General features: G+C 45.6%; 1 protein-coding gene across 4 annotated transcripts in view; it reads left to right on the top strand.

Annotated features, from left to right (window-relative positions):
* Window positions 1-22,860, top strand: part of PHIP (PHIP subunit of CUL4-Ring ligase complex) — a 341,415-nt gene that overhangs the window by 146,744 nt on the left and 171,811 nt on the right. For all 4 annotated transcript variants that reach the window (XM_032794919.1, XM_032794918.2, XM_032794916.2 and 1 more), the window contains one exon: window positions 21,262-21,415. In XM_032794919.1, the coding sequence (XP_032650810.1) occupies window positions 21,262-21,415 (154 nt within the window). The remainder of the gene's footprint in view (window positions 1-21,261; window positions 21,416-22,860) is intronic.

Here is a 22,860-nt window from a genome sequence, read left to right as displayed (position 1 = left end):
GCCAATCTCAGTGTTATGATTGGTCTATGGTTTAATGCAGCTCTTCAGCTGCTGAACAATCAAGCCCTCTAATGTTGTCTCAGTCTCAGGGCTGTCCTTAGGGAAAATGGCACCCTGGGCAAACTTCTATTTTGGCACCCTTTCTTTGGAGGTGGAGTTGGATTGGGGGTGGAACTGGGCTGGAGGGGCTTGGGCTGTCAGCCCCACGCATGGCGGGGTTCCGGCTGTCAGCCATGCGTAGAACTGTTAGCTCACAACCCCCCATGTAGTAAACTTGCGACCCTCAGTTTGATACCCCTGCTTTAAACGGGTAAAGTATCTTCAGAGTAGGGCTAGAATCTTACTCATTCTTTTCATTCTGTATAGAATGACTCTGGTTGTCTGAAGGCTAACTTGACTGCATTTTTGTAGTCATTAAGATGTCAGACACTAAAAAGAATCTATGGTTCTTCTTAAAAAGAAGCAATTTAAATGATATACTATATGTTATCAATGTCATTTGTTTTAATAGTGGTGTGCAGGGTGGATAAAATCACAGAAAAACTGATCTTATTTTTTAATCTAATGATTTTTAATTTTTTTATTTACATTTTTTATTTATGTGTGGACAGTTCTTTATAAAAGGGGAATAAAGTAATCTTAAAATGCTAAAGTGGATGTTTTGTACTTATTTCCTAATTGTAAATAGAATTTCAAATTTTACCTAGTGATATTTTTCTACTAAATTGCATATTCCGTAAGCTTAACCCATGTGGCAGCAAGTCTAAGAGCCCAAATCAACTGACTCAGGCTTGCACTAAGGGATGAAAAATAATAGTGTAGATGTTTGTACTTAGGCTGAAGCCCAGGCTTTGAGACCCACTCCCTCGCCGGGTTCCAGAGTCCAGGCTCCAATCCAAGCCCAAGTATCTATTCTGCTGTTTTTATTGCTTTTGTGCAAGCCCAAGTCACTTGACCTGAAGTCTGAAACTCACTGCTGTGTTGTTTTTTTTCGGTGTAAACATCCTGTTAGACACCTAAAATATTTGGGTGCTTTTTCAAAATTCTGCCCAACATTTTATTTTTCAATATTTTGTTTTCTGTCTCTAGCAGTTTTGTCAAAAGGCAAAGATGATACTCTGGCACTGGCATTAAAAAAACAAAACAAAATGTATAACTTAGTTAACTTTTTATAAAATTAGTTTTATAAAGCCTCAATCTGATTTAAATCAATAACTTTTTAAAAATTATCAATTATTGTAAATGCCTTGATTTGTAAATAATTCAACCCTGATGGCTCACTGTCTCCTCCACTATCCCTGCTTGCCTACAGTGTTAACACACATGTAGTACAAAGTGTAATTTCTAAAACTCCTCTCTTCCTAAAGTGAACCATTCAAGTTTTCAACAGATTAAAACCCACTAATTCCAGCAAAAGATGCAACTGTCCTCAGGGTCAGTGAACATGCACGTATACAACACAATTTGCATAGAGTTTATGAAGTACCTGTCACTGCCTTTTGGGTCTGTGTCATATCAGTATGATTTGTGCATGTCAGATGGCCACAGTAGTTAGAGTTTGCCAGGACATTTCTGTCAGTGTGGGTCCCCACACTCCCTGTTTTCTATCTGACTGTACCCTACTCAGACACCGCTTCCAGAATATCATTATTATCATCTTTCATTTGACTTACGTATTTCTCACACCTGGTAACAAACATCAAGACTGAGTACACTGAAACTCATAAAATTGCAGTCGTTAGCTCCTTCATGTCAAAATATTTCATTTCCAGAGGGAAGATCACACTCTTCTAATTCAGGAAATTTCTCCAAGATGTTTTTCTATGCTTGATTGATCTCAAAGAAGCATGTATCTTTCTCACTTCAGGTCTATTTTTTTAGTAGATGCAGATGTGTATTCCAAGTGTATATGCGCACCGCATGACAGAACTGGAGACTTTTGCCTAGATCGACGGTTCTAGTGCCTCCTGCCTGTAGCCCCTCCTCTTGCTATACGGGGCAGCACTGTCCCGCGCCCGCAATTTGTTCTTGCCAACAGTTGGCTGTAGTTTGAGTTCTGAGCAGTTGTTGCTTCACAATCTTGCAAATCTGTATCTTAGCCTAGTTTTGTTGAATATAGTTCATAGCTAGTTAGTTAGTTAGTGGTAGTTAAAAGTTATAATGTGTAGTATAGTGGTAGGGGTAGTGCTCTCTGGTGATGTCCTCAGTAGGGTTCAAGCATTGCCCTTCATGTGGAGTGGTGATTCCTAACACTGACCCCCACAAATGCTCTTTTTCTGCCTTGGCAAAGCCCACCTTCAGGAGCACTGTTCAATCTGCAGATGATTCAAGAAGAGGACTCAGATGGCATGGAACCTTTGCCTTAAGCAGGCCATTAGGCTTGACCCAGTACTGAGGCCTTCCTTGGGCTGCAGATTGCCCTCCAGCTGAGAGAGCTGCGGCTGCTTTCCATTCCGGGGCAAGGGCTGCGCTGAAGAAGCACAGGAACCTTTCTGCATCATCGGCACCTAAAAAGAAGTCACTTAAGACAGATTGAGAGTGATCCAGGTCCCGGGATGACTTTCCTGCATCCCCTAAGAAAAGCACGGACTGGCATGAGACCAGCTCCAATGTGCAGCATTGTGCTGGTGCTTGTGCTTGTCCTTCTAATCATCCCTCAGTTCAGGGAAGGCATTGAGTCTGGTACTGATAGGAATGATGTTTGTACTGACAGTATCAGTGATGTACCAGGCTGCAATGAACCTACTCTACCTTTCAGTCCATCCTCATTGCTGGTTCAGGACTTCACAAGTCTGGTGGCTGCGATGGGTCCCCAGCTGGAGCATGCTGCTAATGTCTCGGCACTGCACCAGAAAGCACCACTTCTGGGGATTGGCATGGACACAGTACTGAAGACAATACAAGATTCTTCGGTATCCCTTGGCACTGACACAGTTGACGTCACAGATGACATCGAAGCATGTGGGTACTCGGGTACCACTGTTTGCATTTGCCTTTGATGACTTTACCTGCAGCACTGACCTTCCCGTGGTGCTGACTACATCAGGGGCACCAATCCCGAACTCATTCTGGGCTATGGATGAGTTAGATCACCTGTTGGCTCCCTTTGGAGTCACCCCTCCCATATCTTTGAGACTCCTCTTTTTCAGATTCAGGCTCCTCATTCTCCTGTTCCACTTCACCTGAGGGCATTGTGGGGCCAATAGTTGACTGATACAGCTAACAAGCTTGGCATGCACCTCAAGGCCAGGATGGAGGTCCCTGGCCGGTGCCCACTGTGTACCAATACCTTACTGATACCAGTGGCCACCTTGGGCTCAGTGGGGAGTTCCTCCGTTTCAGAAGTCTCACTCATCATCTGGGTCGAGATCCTTTGCTTGTGCGCCATTGGTGGCTGCAGACCAGTTGCCAGACAAGATACCTGTGGTTCCCCTTCTCATGAAGCCACCAGAGTTTTTTCATCCGGAGATGCTGCCCCAGGACAATGCAGTGTTGCCTGTTTTGTCCTACCTGGACCTGTTATGCTGGGTGGCTTTGTCCTTGGGTATTCAGGCGGCATTTCTCCAGAATACCCATGAACAGATGGACGTTCTCCAACCCTCTGTCCATGGGAGAGTGGCCCTTCTGATTAATGCAGTGGTCCCCAAGGTGGTGCCAGCACCCGCTGGGGCATTTATGTGTGCCTGCCTAGTGACATGGTGTGAAAAGTAGTGCCCAGCAGGGGAGAGATGCCGTGGCCCCACTCCTTCCGGGGACAGAGAAGCTGTGGGCACCAGTGTTCTCTGTCCCCAGCTGGTGCGGGGATGTGGCCTCTCTCCAAAGCTGTAGAGAAGCTGCGGCCATGTGCCCGCCAGGGACAGAGAATTCCGGGACTGCAGGCTGCGGGCATCGGTGTTGTCTGTCCCCGGCAGGCGCGGGGCTGAGGATTCTCTCAGGCTTCTCTCTGCGGTGCCCAGAACTGCCAAAAAAACCAAAAAGAAAACAAAAAAGAAAACAAAAAACATCACAACACCGGAGAAGTGCTGTTTTGTTCCAGTACAGCAAGGGTTCTGTTGGGACCTTTCTGGGGTCACAGGCTATTGCATGGGGGTCGTGAACTGTCAATCTCCACCTCAAACCCAGCTTTGTCTCCAGCATTTATAATGGTGTTAAACATATAAAAATGTGTTTTTAATTTATAAGAGGGAGGTCGCACTCAGGGGCATAGTGTGTGAAAGGGGTGACCAGTAAAAAAGTTGGTTCTCCAACTTTTTTACTGGTCACCCCTTTCACACACTATGGGGATACACGAGGGATTTTATTACCACATAGCCCCAATCTCGTGATTGTGAATGACAGGGCACAGCAGGACAGATTCAAGTCCTGCCCCAAAGACAGAGACTTGAAGTGACTAGATCTTCTAGGCAGGAAGATATCCACCTCATCGTCACTTCAGGTGAGTATTGCAAACCAGGAAGCCAAACATGGCTAAATATGACTTCCTTAGCTGGTCGGCTGTGGCTATGTTTGAGCAACTGTTGCCTGAGGGATGAATTCCGGGTGTTTGTCACTGAGGGCTGCTTGGTGGCAAAAATGTTGTAGCAATCTGCCCTTGATGTGGTGGACACTTCAGACAGGGCTGGGGCCTCCCCAGTTACTATGAGAATGGCTTCCTGGCTCCAGAACTGGGGGATTATGCTGCAAGTCCAGCAAACAATTGAGGATTTGCCCTTGGATGGCCAAACCTTGGTTTTGGACAAGAATGATGAAATCCTGCATTCTTCTAAGGATTTGAGGGCTAGCTGTGGGTGTGTACGCCATCTATGTACAGACCACAGCAACCTTTTGTGTGTCTTTCCCCCTGAGATAGCAAGACAATCCCAGGAAAGGGATAGATCTCACAGAATGGAGCACTCAAGCTCATGACCCAGCTTCTCTGCACATCCTCCTTCTGCGTCTGCTAAGTTCCCACTTTGACTCGTTGGACCAGAGCACTGTTCCAGTTGTTCTTCCTCCCTCGCCATCCCCCCCAGTTTGTTTGGGGACAGGCTGGCTTGCCTTTACAATGCCTGAGTCTTGTTAATGTCTGGCAGCTGGGTCCTAGACACTTTCAGATTAGGCTACACCATCTAATTTCTCTCTGCCTCCTCCCCATCCCTCTTCAGGGACCCCTCTCATGAGCTACTTGCTCTTTGAGCAGATCAGCTCTCTGATATCATTGGGATGGTAGAGGAGATTCGGCGAGAACACTACAGTTGCAGGTTCAATGCCGGTATTTCCTGATACTGAAATCCAAGGGAAGGATGAGGCCCATCCTTGACCTCCGTGGACTCAGTAAGTTAATCAAATATGTGCGGTTCTGCATGGTTACTCTGTCAGCTAGCCTCTCTGCTTTGTCTCAGAATGACTGATTCTTCGAGTTCTTCCACATCTACTCTACTTTACTTTAGGTGTGTGTGCACTGTGAGCACAGTTGCTGGAAATTTTTCCCTCAGTCATACCCTTGGGGTCTGCTTTGGCAGCCTATGGTGCCATGTACATACACGCCTCTATAAGGGGTCTGGCCAATCCTGCATCTTCTGAGTTCCTTCTTTCCCCCTGTGACAGTTGCTGGAATTGTTCCTCTTGTTTCGTCAAGCTCCTCTCAGTAGAAGATCCTTCTCTGCGGTCTTAGTTTACTACCTTCCTTTTGTTTCTTTTGTCCCAGTTCTTTATTTCTGGTTTGGACAGTTGTGAAATTGTTGTACGTAGTTAGTTGCTGTTTTCGCTATGTTAGCAGAGTCTTCGTTCACTCCTGCTACTGGGCATTCCTGAGTCTTTGTGTTTCAAGCCCTGTGCCGCATGCGGCAAACCTATGCCTGTGAGTGACCCACACTCCAGTTGACTGAAGTTCCTGGGAGAGACTCATATTAGAGATCGCTGTCAAATCTGCTGGAACTTCAAGCCCCATACTAATAAGATCCCGGAGACCAGGTTGAAGTCACACCTGACAGAGGCAGCGCTCTGACCCTCATCGAAGCCGAGCCAGTCAGACTGGCCCAGAGTACCTCGGAGTCAGTGCAAAGTGCTCCTCCCGTCCTGAGAGTCTCTCAGCACCATTTCCTGTTGTTGTTGCCAAAGAAAAAACATAAACAGCTGGCTTAGAGGGGGCATTCCCTGACTGAAGAAAGCCAAGCAGAGGAGCACAGCAGAATTTGGACTGACTCTGGCTACTCCTCTGTCGCCGCTCCAAGGGCAGGACCATTGACTCCATCCTGTGTGCAGGCTCTGCTGAGTCTGGTCCCGGTTCAGCCTTCGGCACTGTAACCGGGTCTTTTCCTCGGCCCCCCCTTGCTTGAAGCTCTTTGCCGTCCCAATAAAGCACTACGAGCCTCTCCTTGATGCAGCACCCATGGCTTTTATTCACACAAAGTTCCCACCACCAGTGATACTATTTATAGAGCTTTATAAGTCTTACTGTCTCCTCTTTTACAGGGAGTCTACCCCAGCCTGAAGACTACCCTTTCTCTGGCCATTCCCCCCTGTTCTCTGGCTGTCAGCCAGCCTTTATGGCCCTTCATCCTGCAGGCCCCACAGATGCAGCCAGTTCCAGAGGCCAGGCACCAGACTTCTCCCCAGACCCAATCTATTTCCCCTGATTGGGGCTGGCTGAGCAGGGGCTAATTAGGTGCCCTTGCAGCAGCACCCTGCTACAGGCACCACAGGGACAACTGTGGCACCAGCAGGATCATGATGCTGTCTATCCCGTAGGTGGTTGTTGCAGCCAGGGACTTATTGGTGCTTTTGGTACTGCCATTGGCAGTACAAGAGTCAGTGATGTCTGTGTTGGTGAGCAGAAGGGAGTCTGTTGTTCCGATCTCCTGTTTGGTACCACTGAGAGGGAAACCATTCCTGCTGGCCTCGACACGGGTCTCCCCACCGTGGCACTGTTCCCTGGCACTCAGTGGTTCCACCCCTCCATTGCCCCCGGAGGAAGGCTCGTTGTCAGAGTTAGAAGTGGAATCATATCCCCAGCTGAGGAGCTGTTCCCAGTACCCCCCTCCCCATCGCAGTTACCCTTATTTGGCTTTGGATCCAGGTATAGCAGTACCCCCATGTGCTTGACACAGAGGGCATTATAGGCGCTGGAAACCTAGCTGAGGGTACTGCCACATCCCCTAGCTTGAAGTGGTTTCCTTTATATACAGGATTTATAGTTTGACTCAATGGCTCTCAGCACCCCCACTATTAAAATAGTTCCAGCACCCCTGGTGGGCATTGACCTATGAAGATGCAATGACCATTTTGGAACTCATGGGGTTTTCCCCTGGATGCTGGGCCTCCTTCCAGGCTCTCATACTCGGTGGTCTTGGAGAGGAGAGCACCTCTGTCCCATTTAGCAAAATCCGATCCAGAATGTGGTACCAAGTGTGGTACCGATCCTCAGGACCAGATTGGTGCAGAAGGAGAAGAGGAGGACCCACTGCCAGTGCAGGCCTCTTCATCATCTTCCCTAGACAAAACTGTGGCAGGGACGGGCTTGTCGCCTCCCCATGACGACTTCATAGCCCATTTGGAACTGTTGAAAAGAGTGACCTCAACCCTCGGGCTGGAAGTGGAGATAATTAAAGAATCCTCCCATAGCTTGGTCGATATTTTGATCTTGTGGACGGTGGCTTGCTTTCTCTTTCAAATTGCATCCTCTCTCTCTCTCTCTCACACACATCAAAGAGAGCCAAAAAGCAGTATTTTGTTCTCGCTCAAGAGTATGAGTACTTTGTACTCCCACCCCCCTCCTGGGTCCCCAACGGCCAACAAGAGGGACAGACAAGGGCAACAAACAGTGACACCCCCAAGGCGACAGACTCAAGAGTCTAGTCTTTTTTTCTAAAAAGGTTTATTCTACACTTGATGTTGAAATTCAGGGACTCACTTCCCCAGGAGTCCAGACAGCAGTTCTCTGTTCCGGTAGCTGAGGGAGGAAGGTTTGTAGCCAGGGCTTCCCTGGAGGCCACTCTGGATGAGGCAGATTCAGCGGATAAATCCATGATTTCTGTGGAGATCATGCACGGATGCTCTTGAATCCAGTCCTCAGGACTGCCAACGGAGGTCCAGCAGTCCATTCCGGACCTTCCGTTTGAGGCACTTTGCTCTTCTTAGAGCAAATGGATGGAAAGCTCCATGGCCTGAAAGACTCCACAGCCACCCCCAAGAGCTTTATGCCCCAGCATTCCACCTGTTTCTCAGCTCTTATGCCCCATCAGGACCTGCAAAAGAAGAGAAACAGGAGTTCTAGATGCAGGTAGCTGCCTCAGCATCCCTACCTGACCCATCCAAATACATGGGGGCAGCCAAGCAGAACTTTTGACATCCGAGGGCATTGTACCAGTTCCTGTACCACAGCATCCTGTCCCCCTTTTGTTTTCGGACTGCCTGTCCCACTTCAGTGCAGCATGGTCTCTTATCACGACAGACTGCTGGGTGCTGAACACTGTGGAAAGGGGTTATACACACCAGTTTATTTTCACCACCGCCACAACTCCTCCCCCGCATCTCTCTTCCAGGACCCTTCTCAGGAGCAGCTTCTGGCACAGGAGGTGCAAACACTCCTCCGAGGGGGACTCGAGGGAGGGGATTTTACTCCTGGTATTTCCTAATTCTCAAGGCCAAGAGGGGGTCTCTGACCCATTTTAGACATGTGCCATCTCAACGGCTGCCTCAAAAAGCTGAAGTTCCACATAGTGTCCCTGGCCTCCATCATCTGCTCCTTTGTACTGGTATGTCTTCTCGACTTGAGAGATACTTTCTTCCACATCTCTATTTTCCAAGGGACAGACGGTTTCTCAAGTTCATTGTAAACCAGACTCACTACCAATTTATGGTTCTTCTGTCCAGCCTTTTGACAGCACTGAAGGTTTTCATGAGATGCGTGGCGGTAGTGGTGGCCTCCCTGAGAAGAAGGGTACATGACCTTCCGAGGTCCTTTCCAGTTCTAGGAGATAGGTATATCTCCAATTACTAAGTCTACTCGTACCTCCATGACTGGCTGGTCAAAGACTGGGTGTAGGCCCAGGTGGAGGCCAGTATCCACCGCCGAGAGTCAGCCTTTCAGTCACTGGGCTTGCTTATAAATGAGTCTAAGTCTACCCTTGTCCCTGTACAGAGGATAGACTTTACCCGTGTGGTGCTCAATTCCTCTCAGGCCAAGGCTTTCCTCCCAGAAGCTTATTTCCAGATAATGGTGTGATTAGTAGCGCAGGTGAAGGACAACCTGGTCAGGATGGCCCATTTCTGTCTCATACTATTAGGCCACATAGCTGCATGCATATATGTGCATGCAGCATGCGAGGTTACGCCTCAGACCCCTTTAAGCATGGCTGGCCTCGGTGTACTCATTGAGTCGCCATCGCCTGGATTCGGGGCAGGAATTGTGAGCACAGGTCTTTGATTCCCTCAGCTGGTGGATGGATCCTCTATCTGTTTGCTCAGGCATCCCTTTTGCCAGACTCCAACCCTCATTTCTCCTAGTTTCACATTTGTCAGATCTAAGATTGGGGTCTCACCTAGGGCACCTCAGGATGCAGGGCCTGTGGTCCCAAGAGGAGCTATCTGTACATATAACTTTCAGGGAGCTAAGAGTGGTTTGCCTGGCCTATCAGGTGTTCTTGCCCCACATCATGAACAAGAATGTGTCTAGTGTGCACGGACAGTACAGCAACCATGTTCTACCTCAACAGCAGGGAGGAGCTCAGTCTTGCCCCCATGTCAGGAAGCTGTCCACTTGTGGGAGTTCTGAGTAATGCACTCAATCTGCTGCAAAGCTTCTCACTGTCCAGGAGCTCAGAATGAGCTGGCAGATCACCTCAGCAGCTTTTTCTCCAGTCACCATGAGTGCTCTCTTTGCTTCGACATAGTAAAGGCAGTTTGCCAGCGGTGGAGGACTCCCCGGGCAGACCTGTTTGTGACAAGACAGAACAGGAAATGTCACCAATTCTGCTTCCTATGAGACCACAGACAGGCTCACTCATGGACACTTTTCCTGCTCCCTTGTACTGGATACCTGCTCTGTGCCTCTTCCCCCCACCCCCTTCCTGTAGTGCACAAGATCCTACTGAAGATCAAGCGAGACAGAGTGTGAGTCTCGTAGTCCCAGCCTCGCCCGACTCGCACTGATTCACCGCACTGCGAGGCTTTTCAGTAGCAACTCTGATACCACTACCTCTCCTCCCAGACCTGATACTGCAGACCAGTACACCATCAGTTAAAGTATACCTGGCAGCAATTTCGGCGTTCCATGCCCTGGTGGATGGGCATTGGTTTTCTCCCATGGGATGTCCATTCATTTTCTGAAGGTCTTAGAAAAAGATACACTCAGATTTGGGGGCCAGTTCTCCTGTGGGACCTGAACCTGGTCTTTTCAAAAAACACGGGCACCCCTGTTTGAGCCACTGGCAACATGTCCTATGTTGTACCTTTCTGGAGGCGATCACTTCAGCCAGGAGAGTTTCAACGATCAGGGCCCTTACATCCTAACCCCCATACACTTATTTAAGGACAGGGTATAACTTCACTGTCAATCGATGTTCCCCCTGAAGGTGGTTTTGCAATTTCATAGTAATCAGGCTATTTTTCTGCAATTTTCTTCCTGAAATCACATGAAGATGGAGAAGCAACGTCTCCATGACCTGGGCGTTAGATGCAGATGGAGAAGCAACGTCCCCATGACCTGGGCGTTAGATGCGCCCTGGCATTCTACATTCAGAGGACAAAACCATTCCGTCGATCCATGCAGCTCTTTGTGGCAGTGTCGGACAGGATGAAAGGCCTTCCTATTTCGGCTCAGAGGATCTCATCCTGAATTACATCATGCATTCACATGTGCTAAGCAGATGGGGGGGTCCTGCCACAGCTATAGTGACGTCCTGTTCTACTAGGGCACAAGCTTCCTCAGCAGTGTTCCTGGCCCAGGTGCCGATCTAGGACATCTCCAGAGTGACAACTTGGTCCATCGGTACATATGTTTTCTTCCTATTATGCCATCACCCAGCAAGATAGAGATGATGCCAGGTTTGGCCAAGTCATGTTGCCGTCAGCATGTCCATAGACTCCGATCTCATCTCCTGGTAGTATTGCTTTGAAGTCATTTAATGTGGAATGGACATATGCAAGCACTCAAAGAAGCAAAAACTGTTACTAATCTTTCTGTAACTGTTGTTCTTTGAGATGTGTTGATATGTCCATTCCATGACTTACCCTCCTACTTAGCCCTCTGTTGGAGTTGGCTGGCAAGAAGGAACTGAGAGGGTGTGGGGCTGGCTGGACCTCTTATACCTGTGCTTGAGTACATGGCACCAGAGGGCACTAGAGCTGACCTGATGGATACCACTGAGGGAAAAATTTCCGCTGACTGTGCTCACGGTGCAAACATACCGAACATGGCATGGACATGTGCAACACATCTTGAAGAACAACAGTTATTGAAAAGTTAGTAACTGTTTGTTTTTTCACTTCTCTGGACCTTCAACATGCGTACGTTCATGTGGCAATTCTGCTGAGTCACAGGATAGATCTTGAAAGGTAGGAGATCACCACTTTTAGTACACAGTTCTCCTGTTCGGCCTCTGTTATACCCTCTGGGTCATCACCAAATGCATGGTGGTTGTCATGGCATACCTCAGGAAGAAGGGAATCCACATTTTCCTTCACCTTGATGACTGGTGACTGAAGGGTGGCTCCGGAGAGGAGGTGCTCACCCATGTTGACACAACGCTACCCTTACTCGACTGTTTGGGACTCATTCTAAAAACTGTCAAGTCGACATTGGCCACCACTCAGCAATAGAGTTAATTGGGGCCCAGTTAGCTTTCACAAGGTTGAGGGTGTTCCTGTTGACTGACTGCTGCCAGCTGTGCCTCATTTTGCAATCACAAGTGTCCAGAACAGTCTGCATATGCTTGAGCCTGTCGGGCCACGTGTCTGCGTGTACACTGGTGGTCCATCTTCTCAGGTTATGCATTCGTTCTCTTCAGATGTGGCTGAGGATGGTTTACCACTCTGCCCGGCATTCTCTAGACAGATAGCTTCACCTGCTCCATCAGTCCTAGAGTCCTTGCGCTGGTGGGAGTCCCCACACAATATGTGCCAAAGTGTCCCCTTCGTTCTCCCACTCCGACCAACTCAGTGGTTACCAGTGTGTCCCTTCTGGGTTGAGGAGCGCATCTGGACTTGCTGTGGATGTAGGGTCTGTGGTCGAAACAGTAGGCCTTGCTCTATATCAACATGTTGGCACTTCAGGCCTTCCACAGCCTGTGTCATGCTTTCAGGGACTGCAGACATTCAGCGGTCCACATACTCACTAACAGTACTGTTCGTTCAATACTGTGAACAAATGAGGGAGAACTCACTCCAGAGCACTCTGTCTGAGGCAAGCAACCAGTGGCAGTTCTGAGTTGAAGAGGGCATCACCACGGTAGCTGTCCACTTACCAGGGGGTCCAGAACCATCTTGCGGATCATCTCAGCTGGATTTTCTCTCCAAGCCACGAGTGGTCCCTAAAGACGGAGGTCCTATTCACAACATGGGGCGTCCCCACGATCGATCTTTTTGTGATGTGGGAAAACGGAAGTGTCACCTATTTTGCTCTGGGGAGTAAGCTCCGTCTCTGACTTTCACTGTAGCTGGATGTGAACTCGTCTGTATGCCTTCCCTCCTAACCCAGTCCTTCCCCAAGTCATCACCAGACTCAAGGTGAGTGGAGCCAACTCATCCTCGTTGCCCCAGCATAGAATCATAGAAGATGAGGGTTGGAAGAGACCTCAGGAGGTCATCTAGTCCAACCCCCTGCTCAAAGCAGGACCAACCCCAACTAAATCATCCTAGGCAGGGCTTTGTCAAGCCGGGTCTTAAAAACCTCTAAGGATGGAGATTCCACCACCTCCCTAAGTAACCCATTCTAATGCTTCACCACTCTCCTAGTGAAATAGTGTTTCCTAATATCCAACCTAGACCTCCCCCACTGCAACTTGAGACCATTGCTTTTTGTTCTGTCGTCTGCTATTACTGAGAACAGCCTAGCTCCATCCTCTTTGGAACCCCCTTTCATGTAGTTGAAGGCTGTTATCAAATCCCCCCTAACTTATTTTCTGCAGACTAAATAAGCCCAGTTCCCTCAGCCTCTCCTCATAAATCATGTGTCCCAGGTCCCCCCTAATCATTACCTAAACATGGCTGAGGGCACTGGTTCTCTGATCTCCCTACATTTTTGTTCTGTGATCTGGATGGCTGATTTAAAAATATCCTCTCACCAAACTTCAAAGAATATTCTCTGTTTTACGGTTTTGTGGCGGCATAATTTCATAATTATTAAACACCTTAATCTCCCACGCAGGAACTACTTTATTTCTAATGCCCGGTTTTTAACCTGTTGAGGGATAGTACTGTTAGCAGAGGGAGAGATGCCTGATGATCAAAGACTTCAAATTTAAAATATTCCAGGATCCAGTTAAATGAATCTGGTTCAGTTTACACCTCATAAATTTTGTGCTGGGAAAGCACAGTTATCTTTTCTTCATGTGAAAAATCTGTAGGTATGGCCTGGTAGTTTCACCTAGTCAGCAGGAATCCTTTCTAAATTCTGCCTAATCCGGTACTTTGGTTTTTCCAATCGTGGAAAAACATAATCTATTGTTAGGCAAATCCCTGGGTGGTAGCTCACCAACCAGGTTTGTGGTAGACCATAAATCTTGTTCAGCTTGAAGAGTATATATGTGAAGAATTTCTGAGGTTGGGAAAACGGGAACCGACTGAAAGGTTGACTGTCCATTAGTCTTCTGGAACTGCGAGTAACATGCCAAGCCATTCAAGTCTGTCTTACTCCCACTTTCTATCTTGGTAGCATGAGACAACTAACTGCAATAGCATATATCAGCATCAAGAGGGCCCAGAGAGTGCCAGTTATCAACAAAAAGCTCTAAATTTTCTTCTTAACCTAGATAAATGTGATCACACGTTACCTGAAACGTATGTTTGAGGAAGACTCAATAGTCAAATGGACTGGCCAAGTTGTTAAGTGTCTTCAGCCAGGAGAGATCATAATTCCAGTGCTATAACAGACTTTCATCATGTGGCATATTCCCGAATTGGAGTCTTTGCACCTGCCTTTAACAAATTTCAAGCTAGTGCTCCAGATGCCCTATAAATACATGTACAGCAGATGCTGGCTGTATTCAATGGATTGGACTCTGGATTTACTATTTTTCTCCTGCCACTAATAAGCTGAGTTTAACCATTCAAATAAAGAACCAAGACAAGATAGTTCTTATAGCTCCTTTCTGTCTTAGGTGTCTTTGCTTACCTCATCTTCTAGAGGTAACTGTTATGGAATCATTATGCAATTTTTGGTCTTACTGTATCAAGGTATCCTCTGGGTATGTCTCATTTAATCTTGCCATTGGAAGGGCCTTGGCATTGGTGCAGCTTGGTGCCTCCTGTTCTCTGCCTATGGGGCACACAATAGTTTTGTCTCCCGAGGGCTGTAATACTGTGGTCTAATTCTGGTTGTTGGGTTTATTGTGTGTGTGACTGGGTGGTGATAGTGGCCTGTGATAAGCAGGAGGGCAGACTAGAAGATATGGTGGTCCCTTCTGGCATTAGAGTCACAGAGTTTAAGGTCAGATTTTTAACTCAAACCCATTTTGCCTCAAACTCACTGGAAGCTGAGTGGCTAAACCTTGGGGTTTGTTGCTACTCACTGGATCTTATACATGTATTTTTTTAAATCTAGGAAAGAATCTACATCTAACAGTAGAATTCCCAGAAAGCAATCTCTTCCAAGCATGCAATCTTGATCTTCATCAGGGATCCTAGAAATCCATTTGCCACAGAAGAACATGAAATTTGCTTTTTTACAGAGAATCTTTAGTTTTTTACATTTTGTGAAAAAATAAAACACATATTAACAATTAACTAAATTTTACTGACTGTACCAGTATCACTTATTCAATGTGCACAACCTCCCCTCCTTGTGATTGATTTTTGAATCCACCTACCAGTGTCACTTATTCAGTGCGCACAGCCTCCCCTCCTTGTGATTTGATTTTTGAATGCATTTTCAATTTACATTGCTAAACATAAGCCATAAACTGCTTCCGGCATATAGTGGTTCTTCAGCAGTGATCTTCAGTCACCATGTAAGTCAGTCCCTAAATGTTTTATTGTGGCAAGGCACCCTCTCGGTCTCCCCAGCCTCTGCTGCTTTTAGCCCTGGTGAGACAGGCTTGGGTAATTTGGTCCCCCTCGGGACACAGGGGAAGTCTGCTCCCAGAATCTTCCCTAGTCCGTTTTAGAGTCTTTTTCTCCCTTGTGGGAGAGAAAACTGCCTCTGCTCCTGATGGGGCTTGCTATCTTGCTGCTCCTACACTCCTGGCAGCAGGGCTCCTTCTCTCTCTGCTCTCCTCCCTCCTTTCTCCCAGGGAAGGGTTTAAAAAGGTCTCAGGCAGCCCAAAGTTGGAATCAGCTGATCCTAATTAACCTCAGGTGGCTCCCGCTCAGCTGATTCTAATCGATACCTTGGTAACCCTTTCTCAGCTGAACCTGATTGACCCATAGTTACCCCCCAGTTGATAGGGAGGAGGGCCTTTTAACCCTCTGGAACTGAATTCTGCCCCTTCCCTTGCAGCTGTATGTCCTGAGTTTATCACAATATCTTTTGGGAAGTACCTTTTTTCCTGTAAATATCAAAGGTAGCTCAAACATGTCCATAATGCTCTATGGCTTGTCCTAGCCTGATTTGCCCTCTTTCTGATGTTTCTGCACGCACAAACCAATAAGCATCTCAAAACTTCTGCCTTATTCATTAGCATTATAGCTTTTAAAGCTTATTTTGAAGCCACTCAGCACACAGTCTACTTAGAGGCCAGAATTTCAGAATTGTTGAAGCTTCTGTATCTACCCACACTAATCAGACTTCACCAGAGTCACCGCCGTTAAGGATGGGTCAGTCTATTCAGCTATGAGATCCTAGCAGACTGGATTATGTAGAGCATCAAGCTTCTCCAAATCCCCTTCTTTACTACTTCTCTCTTCACTTTAAGACACAAGAAACAGACCATCTTGAAGGGACAGTAATCTTTCCCTTAAGATGAAAGAATCTCAGGGCACTAGTCTTCTTTATAGGAAGAAAGAACTAGGGAGGAGTCCTGGGACATCCTAGAACTCCAAGAGGCTGAACAGGTCTGTGAAGATGAAAAGATTCTAGCTTCTGCCATCTCTGTACTCTCTCTCCAGACTATCAGACCACCAGAAATGTACCTGGTTTTCCCATTAGGACCTGTCAGTAATATTTCTTGTTTACCACTAGAAATCACTACTGTTAGTTTTAAAAGCCATTACTTTCAAGCTGTCTTCTGCCACCTGGATATATACCAAGCTGTTAACAGTGATAATCCATATGAAGAGTCTAGGAACTCATCTGTACCATTTCTGAGCAAATCTACTCGTCAGGATGCCATTGTCAGGGACCTTGCAGAAAGGAAGCATGTAAGATGACCCTCTCCGTGCTTCAGCGACACACAGGTTTATAGTAAACTAAGAAGAGATTTTGATTCCGTCTCATGATTGTCTACCTACCAATAAGTTAGATACAAAGAATTTACATTATAGCAAAGTTCAGCAAGATTTAGGTACAGATATAGACTGTCTCTCAACCTAGGATCCTTCATCCATATTTACCTGTATCTCTAGGGGCTTGTGGTTTGATTTTTTTTGTTGAGAAAGGACTGCACATGAGAGCATCAGGAATTCTCTGACTATTCCTAACAAGAGATGCCATCAGATATCAGGACTGTTTGGGGGAGGGGGCAAGTGGAGCAATTTGCCCCGGGCCCCGCAGGGGCTCCCACAAAAGTTTTTCGGGGCCCCTGGAGCCAGGGTCCTTCACTTGCTCCGGGGACCCTGGAAAACTCTCGTGGGGCCCGGGCCCCCGGAGCTTCTTCCACTCTGGGTCTTCGGCGGCGGGGGGCGGTCCTTCTGCCCTGGGCTGGAAGGACCCCCTGCAGCCGAATTACCGCCGAAGACCTGGCGCTTCAGCTGCAATTCGGCGACAGGTCCCACTTCGGCGGTAATTTGGCGGCAGGGGGCCCTGCCATGGGTCTTCAGGGCACTTCGGAGGCGGGTCCTGGAGCGGAAGGACCCTCTCATCGCCTAATTACCGCCGAAGCGGGGGCCCCCTGCGCCGAAGACCCCAGACCCCCTGAATCCTCTGGGCGGCCCTGTCAGGTATTCTGGACTCAAAATTGGTTAATATGCTTCTAAGAGAAGATCACTTTATATTGTATTTGCTACATAAACTGTTAGAATGCCCATGGGCCTTTCTACTTTCCTTACTTCTTTTGTGGCGTGGAATCCTAGGAAGAAAGACTAAGCTTTTCAAGGTAGAGAACTGTCTTTACGTAATGTTTACACAGTACCCCAATCTGAGTAGGTCCTCTGGGCGCTGGTGTAATAAAGATTAAAAAATGAGTGTGAATCAATGTTTGGAAGAACTCTTGCCAAGTGTACTCAAAGTAAATTCTTAGAGTCACACTGCCAGTAATTTCTAAATAACAGGTATTTGCCTAAAATTGGGAGAAAATAATAATTTGGTAAGGCTGTGAATTAATTACTTTAATATATCTACCCAGAGCTGCTGTTGGAACAGATGGAAAGAGTCTAGGAATATTTAAAATTTTCTTCTCTAAGATATAATTTTTTTTATGACCAATTAGATGGCTGGAACGGAGATGCTAGTACTATTTCCACGGCTTTAGAGTCTTTTAGAATTTTTGACCATAATTCATTATGAGATAAAGAGATTTCAGTCTATTTAATAAAGCACCTCTGAAAACTTGGCCCTGAGAGATTCTTAAGGTTTTTGTTGACTATGATTTTTCCAATAATTATCAAAAATATTGATTAAACTCCCAAGAGAAACTTCTAGCTAGAGCACCTTGTAAGAGCACGTGTCACGTGACAAAATGAAATCCAGGTAACTCTCCATGGGTTCATTTTTAATGCAAGTCCAAATTCAGTCCTAGTTACACCCGAGCAATCCTACTGAAGAAAATGGGATTGTACAATTGAAAAAGAGAGCATAATTAAGCGTGAAGAATCTTTTGCTAGGAATAAAGCACATTCTACTAGGAATCCAGTTTGACAGTCAGCTCTCAAGTTGTCTATACTAAATGAGTTGGTGATCTTTCTCTGTTCATTTTTTTTCATGGACACATGTCTGCATCATGCATATATAATCACAAATGGCCAGTAGTTGACGGTGTCAGCAGAGAAGCTAGTCATCAAGTAGGCATAGTTTTGAGATACATTGATGCAAGCCAAGTGTGTGCCTCAGATTGTCAGTACTTTATCTGTCACATGAATACTTACAGAAAATTTGTTTTCAAGGTTCAGCACCTTTTATTATCACTAAATTCACTCTGTAAGGAAACCATAATAGGTCCAAAGTGCATCCTTCTCTTTTTAGCCTGCATAATGTCTTGTGACCTGTGATAAACAAGAGTCTCAGAGTTTAAGGCTAAACTCAATTCCCCAAAACAAAAACTTCAATGCTAAGTTTTTAAAATATGGCCTTAACACTCCATTCATACGCTACACTACTCTATAGTAATAAAGTATTGTGTATACAATGAAGAAAGTGTTTTGTTGAGAAAACAGACTTCAATTTATTTAAGCTATTCTCCAGGAGTAGACAACATGATAGATCCCTCGATAAGTGCCTGTTCTGTTCATTTCCTCTGATGCACCTGGCATTGGCCGCTGCTGGAAGACAGGATACTGGGCTAGATGGACCTCCAAGACAGGACTGGTCTTGACCTAATATGGCGATTCTTATATTCTTACATAGAGTAAAGCATTAACAAATTGGGTGGAGTGATTAGATATCAAGTTATTAGGGGTAAGTTCTAGAGCTACAACTATGTGTTCAATTATTTTTTTTAAAGCCTGTTTTGTTAAAAAATACTGAGGGATGGAGCACTTTTTCCTTACTGAGGCGTAATCTAATATTATTAATTCATTGATGGAATATCTAGGATGATGGCTTAAAAATTAGTCAAACATGAAATATTAAGAAACTCATGCAAATCAAAATCATAAATGCTTAATAAACTTATTTCAGATCACAACATGACAGAATGTCATTTTTTTTTATTTCACTGGTATACAAGAAGGGATTCAGGGGAAGGGGCATGTTTTCTGCAGGTTTTTTAAAATCTGTTTCCTGTGAGGTATCAGGGATGCCCACAGCTGCGGATGTGACTTTGGGCGGAGTGAGCAAGGGCTCTGAGGTGGCATCGAGCAATCTCTCTGAAGTGCTTGATTGGCTAATTCTTGCTTCTGGAATTGAGGTCTAATTGATAGCCAAATGTTGGTTCCAGGAGGAATTTTCCCCCAAGTCAGACTGGCAGTAACCTTGAGTGTTTTATGCCTTTCTCTGTGATGTTTAGGTGCGGGTCATCAGGTGTATCTGGTATATATCTTATTTAATCATTTTCCTGCCTTGTGGGGGCCTTGGCCACTTGACCTTCCTATTCTCTGCCTGTGGTACATAATAGTCTAGTCTTGTGCAGGCTGTAATATTTTGGTCTCATTTTGCTTCTTGGGTTTAGTGTGCAGATGCTGGGTGGTGTTGGTGTCCTTGTAATATACAGGAAATCAGTCTGACTGATCTAGTGGTCTGTTCTAGCCTTAAACTCTGAACCTTGTTACAACAAAAAACAGTCAAGCCTCTAAACCGGGGTGGGGAAACTACAGCCCGGGGGCCACATCCGGCTCTTCAGACATTTTAATCTGTCCTTCAAGCTCCTGCCAGGGTGCAGGGTCTGGGGCTTGCCCTGCTCCGGCTCTCCAGCTGGGGCTCGCTCCGCCCTGGCACTCCAGCTGAAGGCTTGTCCCACTCCACATGTGCTGTGGCTCCACGTGGCTCCTGGAAGCAACAGCATGTTCCCCTTCCGCTCCTATGCATAGAGTCAGCCAAGGGGCTCCGCAGTTCCCATTGGCTGGGAACCATGGGGCAGCCTGTGGACGGGGCAGTGTGCTGAGCCACCTGGTTGCGCCTCCATGTGGGAGCCGGAGGGGGGACATGCCGCTGCTTCCAGGAGCTGCTTGAGATAAGTGCCACCTGGAGCCTGTATCCCTGATCCCCTCCCGCACCCCAACCCCCTGCCCTGATCCCCCCCATCTGCCCTCCAAACCCCTTGGTCCCAGCCCAGAGCACCATCCTACACCCCCAACCCCTTATCCCCAGCTCCACCCCAGAGTCTGTACCCCCGGCCGGAGCCCTCACCCTCTCCTCCACACCTTGCACTATCCTGGAGCCCCCTCTGCATCCTGAACTCCTCATTTCTGGTCCCACCACAGAGCCTAGACCCCCAGCCGGAGCCCTTAGCCCCTCATGCACCCCAGCCCGCGATTTCATAAGCATTCATGGCACGCCATACAATTTCCATACCCAGATGTGGCCCTTGGGCCAAAAAGTTTGCCCAACCCTGCTCTAAACAGTGAGTGAAATCCTGGCCCCATTGAAGTCAATGTGTGTTTTGCCACTGACATCAGGAGACTTGGGATTTCACTCATTACCTTAAAAAGTGAGGTTCTGTCCTAAAAATTACTCTATAAAAATGGTGTTATGGAGTACCATGTCTATTATCTCATAGATTTTCATATCAAATGGGCTCATTTGGAGTAAGTTGTCTTTTTCCTAGCATCAGCCTTACAATCTCACCCTACAGTCTGACAATAATGCTGTGTTCTTTGTGTATTCATAATCACCAATAACATAAGCTTTGCAGGCCAGACAGTTTGTTGTCCACTTTGCAACCATTTTATCTTCAGATTTTCCTTTCTGATATATGTCTTGCTCCATTAACCTTAAATGGGTTTGCACTAGTATCAGAGGTCATTATCTGAAGACACAAATTGCCTAGATGGGCTGTGGTTTGGCCTGTGGAATCTCTGTTGCTGCTGATGGTTAGAACCTCATTTTAATTGTTACTTTAAGCAATATTTACTTTAAATGCTTTTTTCCTGTCCAGCATGCATTATTATATATAACATTTCCATCATGTACTTCTGATCTCTCATTTGTCCATAGTATTGAAGAAACACATTACTTTTGATGATAAACCAAAACACAAAAAAAAAATTTTAAATCTTTGAGTGAACTCTCTTTTTATCAGACAAGTTTCTTGATGCACCAAAGATTATTTTGAAAACTCATTATTTTGAAAACTCTTTTCTGCTGTTTACTTTTAGACAAAGTATACAAGGAGTAGAAGACAAAATCACAAAATTGAAAGTAACTATGGTGGCATGGGACCGCCATGACAACTCTGTTATAACTGCAGTTAATACCATGACTCTGAAGGTTTGGAATTCTTTCACTGGGCAGCTTATTCATGTCCTTATGGTAAGTAAAATAAGAGTGGCAGTTTTACTCAGTATACTGTAACTCACATATCCATCACAGATTATTTTAGAATATCTTTATAGATTTGCATAACAAGGCAGAAAGTTAAGGAAATCATTATATACAAGAAATTCAAGTAGCTTTAAATTCTTCTGTGACTGTCAACCTAAAGCAGGGGTCGGCAATTTTTCAGAAGTAGTGTGTCGAGTCTCCATTCATTCACTCTGATTTAAAGTTTCGTGTGCCAGTAATACATTTTAACGGTTTTAGACGGTCTCTTTCTGTAAGTCTATAATATATAACTAAACTATTGTTGTATGTAAAGTAAATAAGATTTTTAAAATGTTTAAAAAGCTTCATTTAAAATTAAATTTAAATGCAGAGCCCCCTGGACTGGTGACCAGGACCCAGGCAGTGTGAGTGCCACTGAAAATCAGCTCGCGTGCCACAGGTTACCTACCCCTAATTTAAAGTAACATTGTCAATGAGGATGGAGCCAAAATAGTTCTTCACGTGCCCTCCTTGCAGAGACAGTTTGCTTTTGAAATGATAGTTTCTAAATTTTAAAATTTTAAATCACCGTTACGTTTCTTTAAAATCATCTTATGTAGATAAGTATTAGCAGTCATCTGTTTGGATTAGATTTTAATTTGTGTAGACAGAGTACCACTGGTAGTGTGTGTGTGCGAGTGTGATTGTGTTTTTTTTTGTTTTATGTTCAAAATTGGCACGGCTTGTTATGGGGGCCTTTAAGTAGAAGAAAGTTATAGGTGAGCTTTTGCTGACCTCCAAATATAGCATTCACTTCCAGGTTGAAAAATTAGATGGAAAATCCTTGAATAGAAGATGCATAATTAACGTATTAATTAAGTACATTTTCATACTAATATACTTTTGTCTATATACAAATACAAGTTGTATAGGAAATGAAGGGGAGTTGCAAGTGATACTAAATTATAGATTCAAATGAATATAATTGAAACTTTGATAGAATGATTCCCATAATTAGAATGTCATCATTAACCAGAATGTCTTCCTGAGGGTATATGGGAAACCCCACAATCATGGCAACATTTAGAAACTTAAGGTTTTTTTATTGAAGTAGTAGGAATGGTACCTACATAGAGAAATATTACAGAACTTTAAATATAATTATTGAGTTTAGACTTAAAATTCTGCATTTATGTGGAAACTTGAGGTTGAAGAATGAAGAAGATTGATAAATTTTAAGATTAAAATAAATGGTGCTAATGCATTTCAGTCACAGGGTAACATTAAGCAGGAAAAAAAAACAGGAGGGGGGGCTAATATGGGCTTTTCAGTCTGAAAAATACATTTGTGAACAGTGATATTACCCTAGTCTGGCTGGAGGAAGAGGAGATTCAGAATAATAATCCAAATTAGGATCTCTGCTGCAGGGAGTCTTTTTTTGTTTGACCACATTT

The sequence above is a fragment of the Chelonoidis abingdonii genome, chromosome 3 (genome assembly GCF_003597395.2).
Source record: "Chelonoidis abingdonii isolate Lonesome George chromosome 3, CheloAbing_2.0, whole genome shotgun sequence".
Taxonomy (NCBI): Eukaryota; Metazoa; Chordata; order Testudines; family Testudinidae; genus Chelonoidis; species Chelonoidis abingdonii.
The sequence above is the reverse complement of the archived record's forward strand: the minus strand, read 5'-3'. Positions and strand labels throughout refer to the sequence as shown.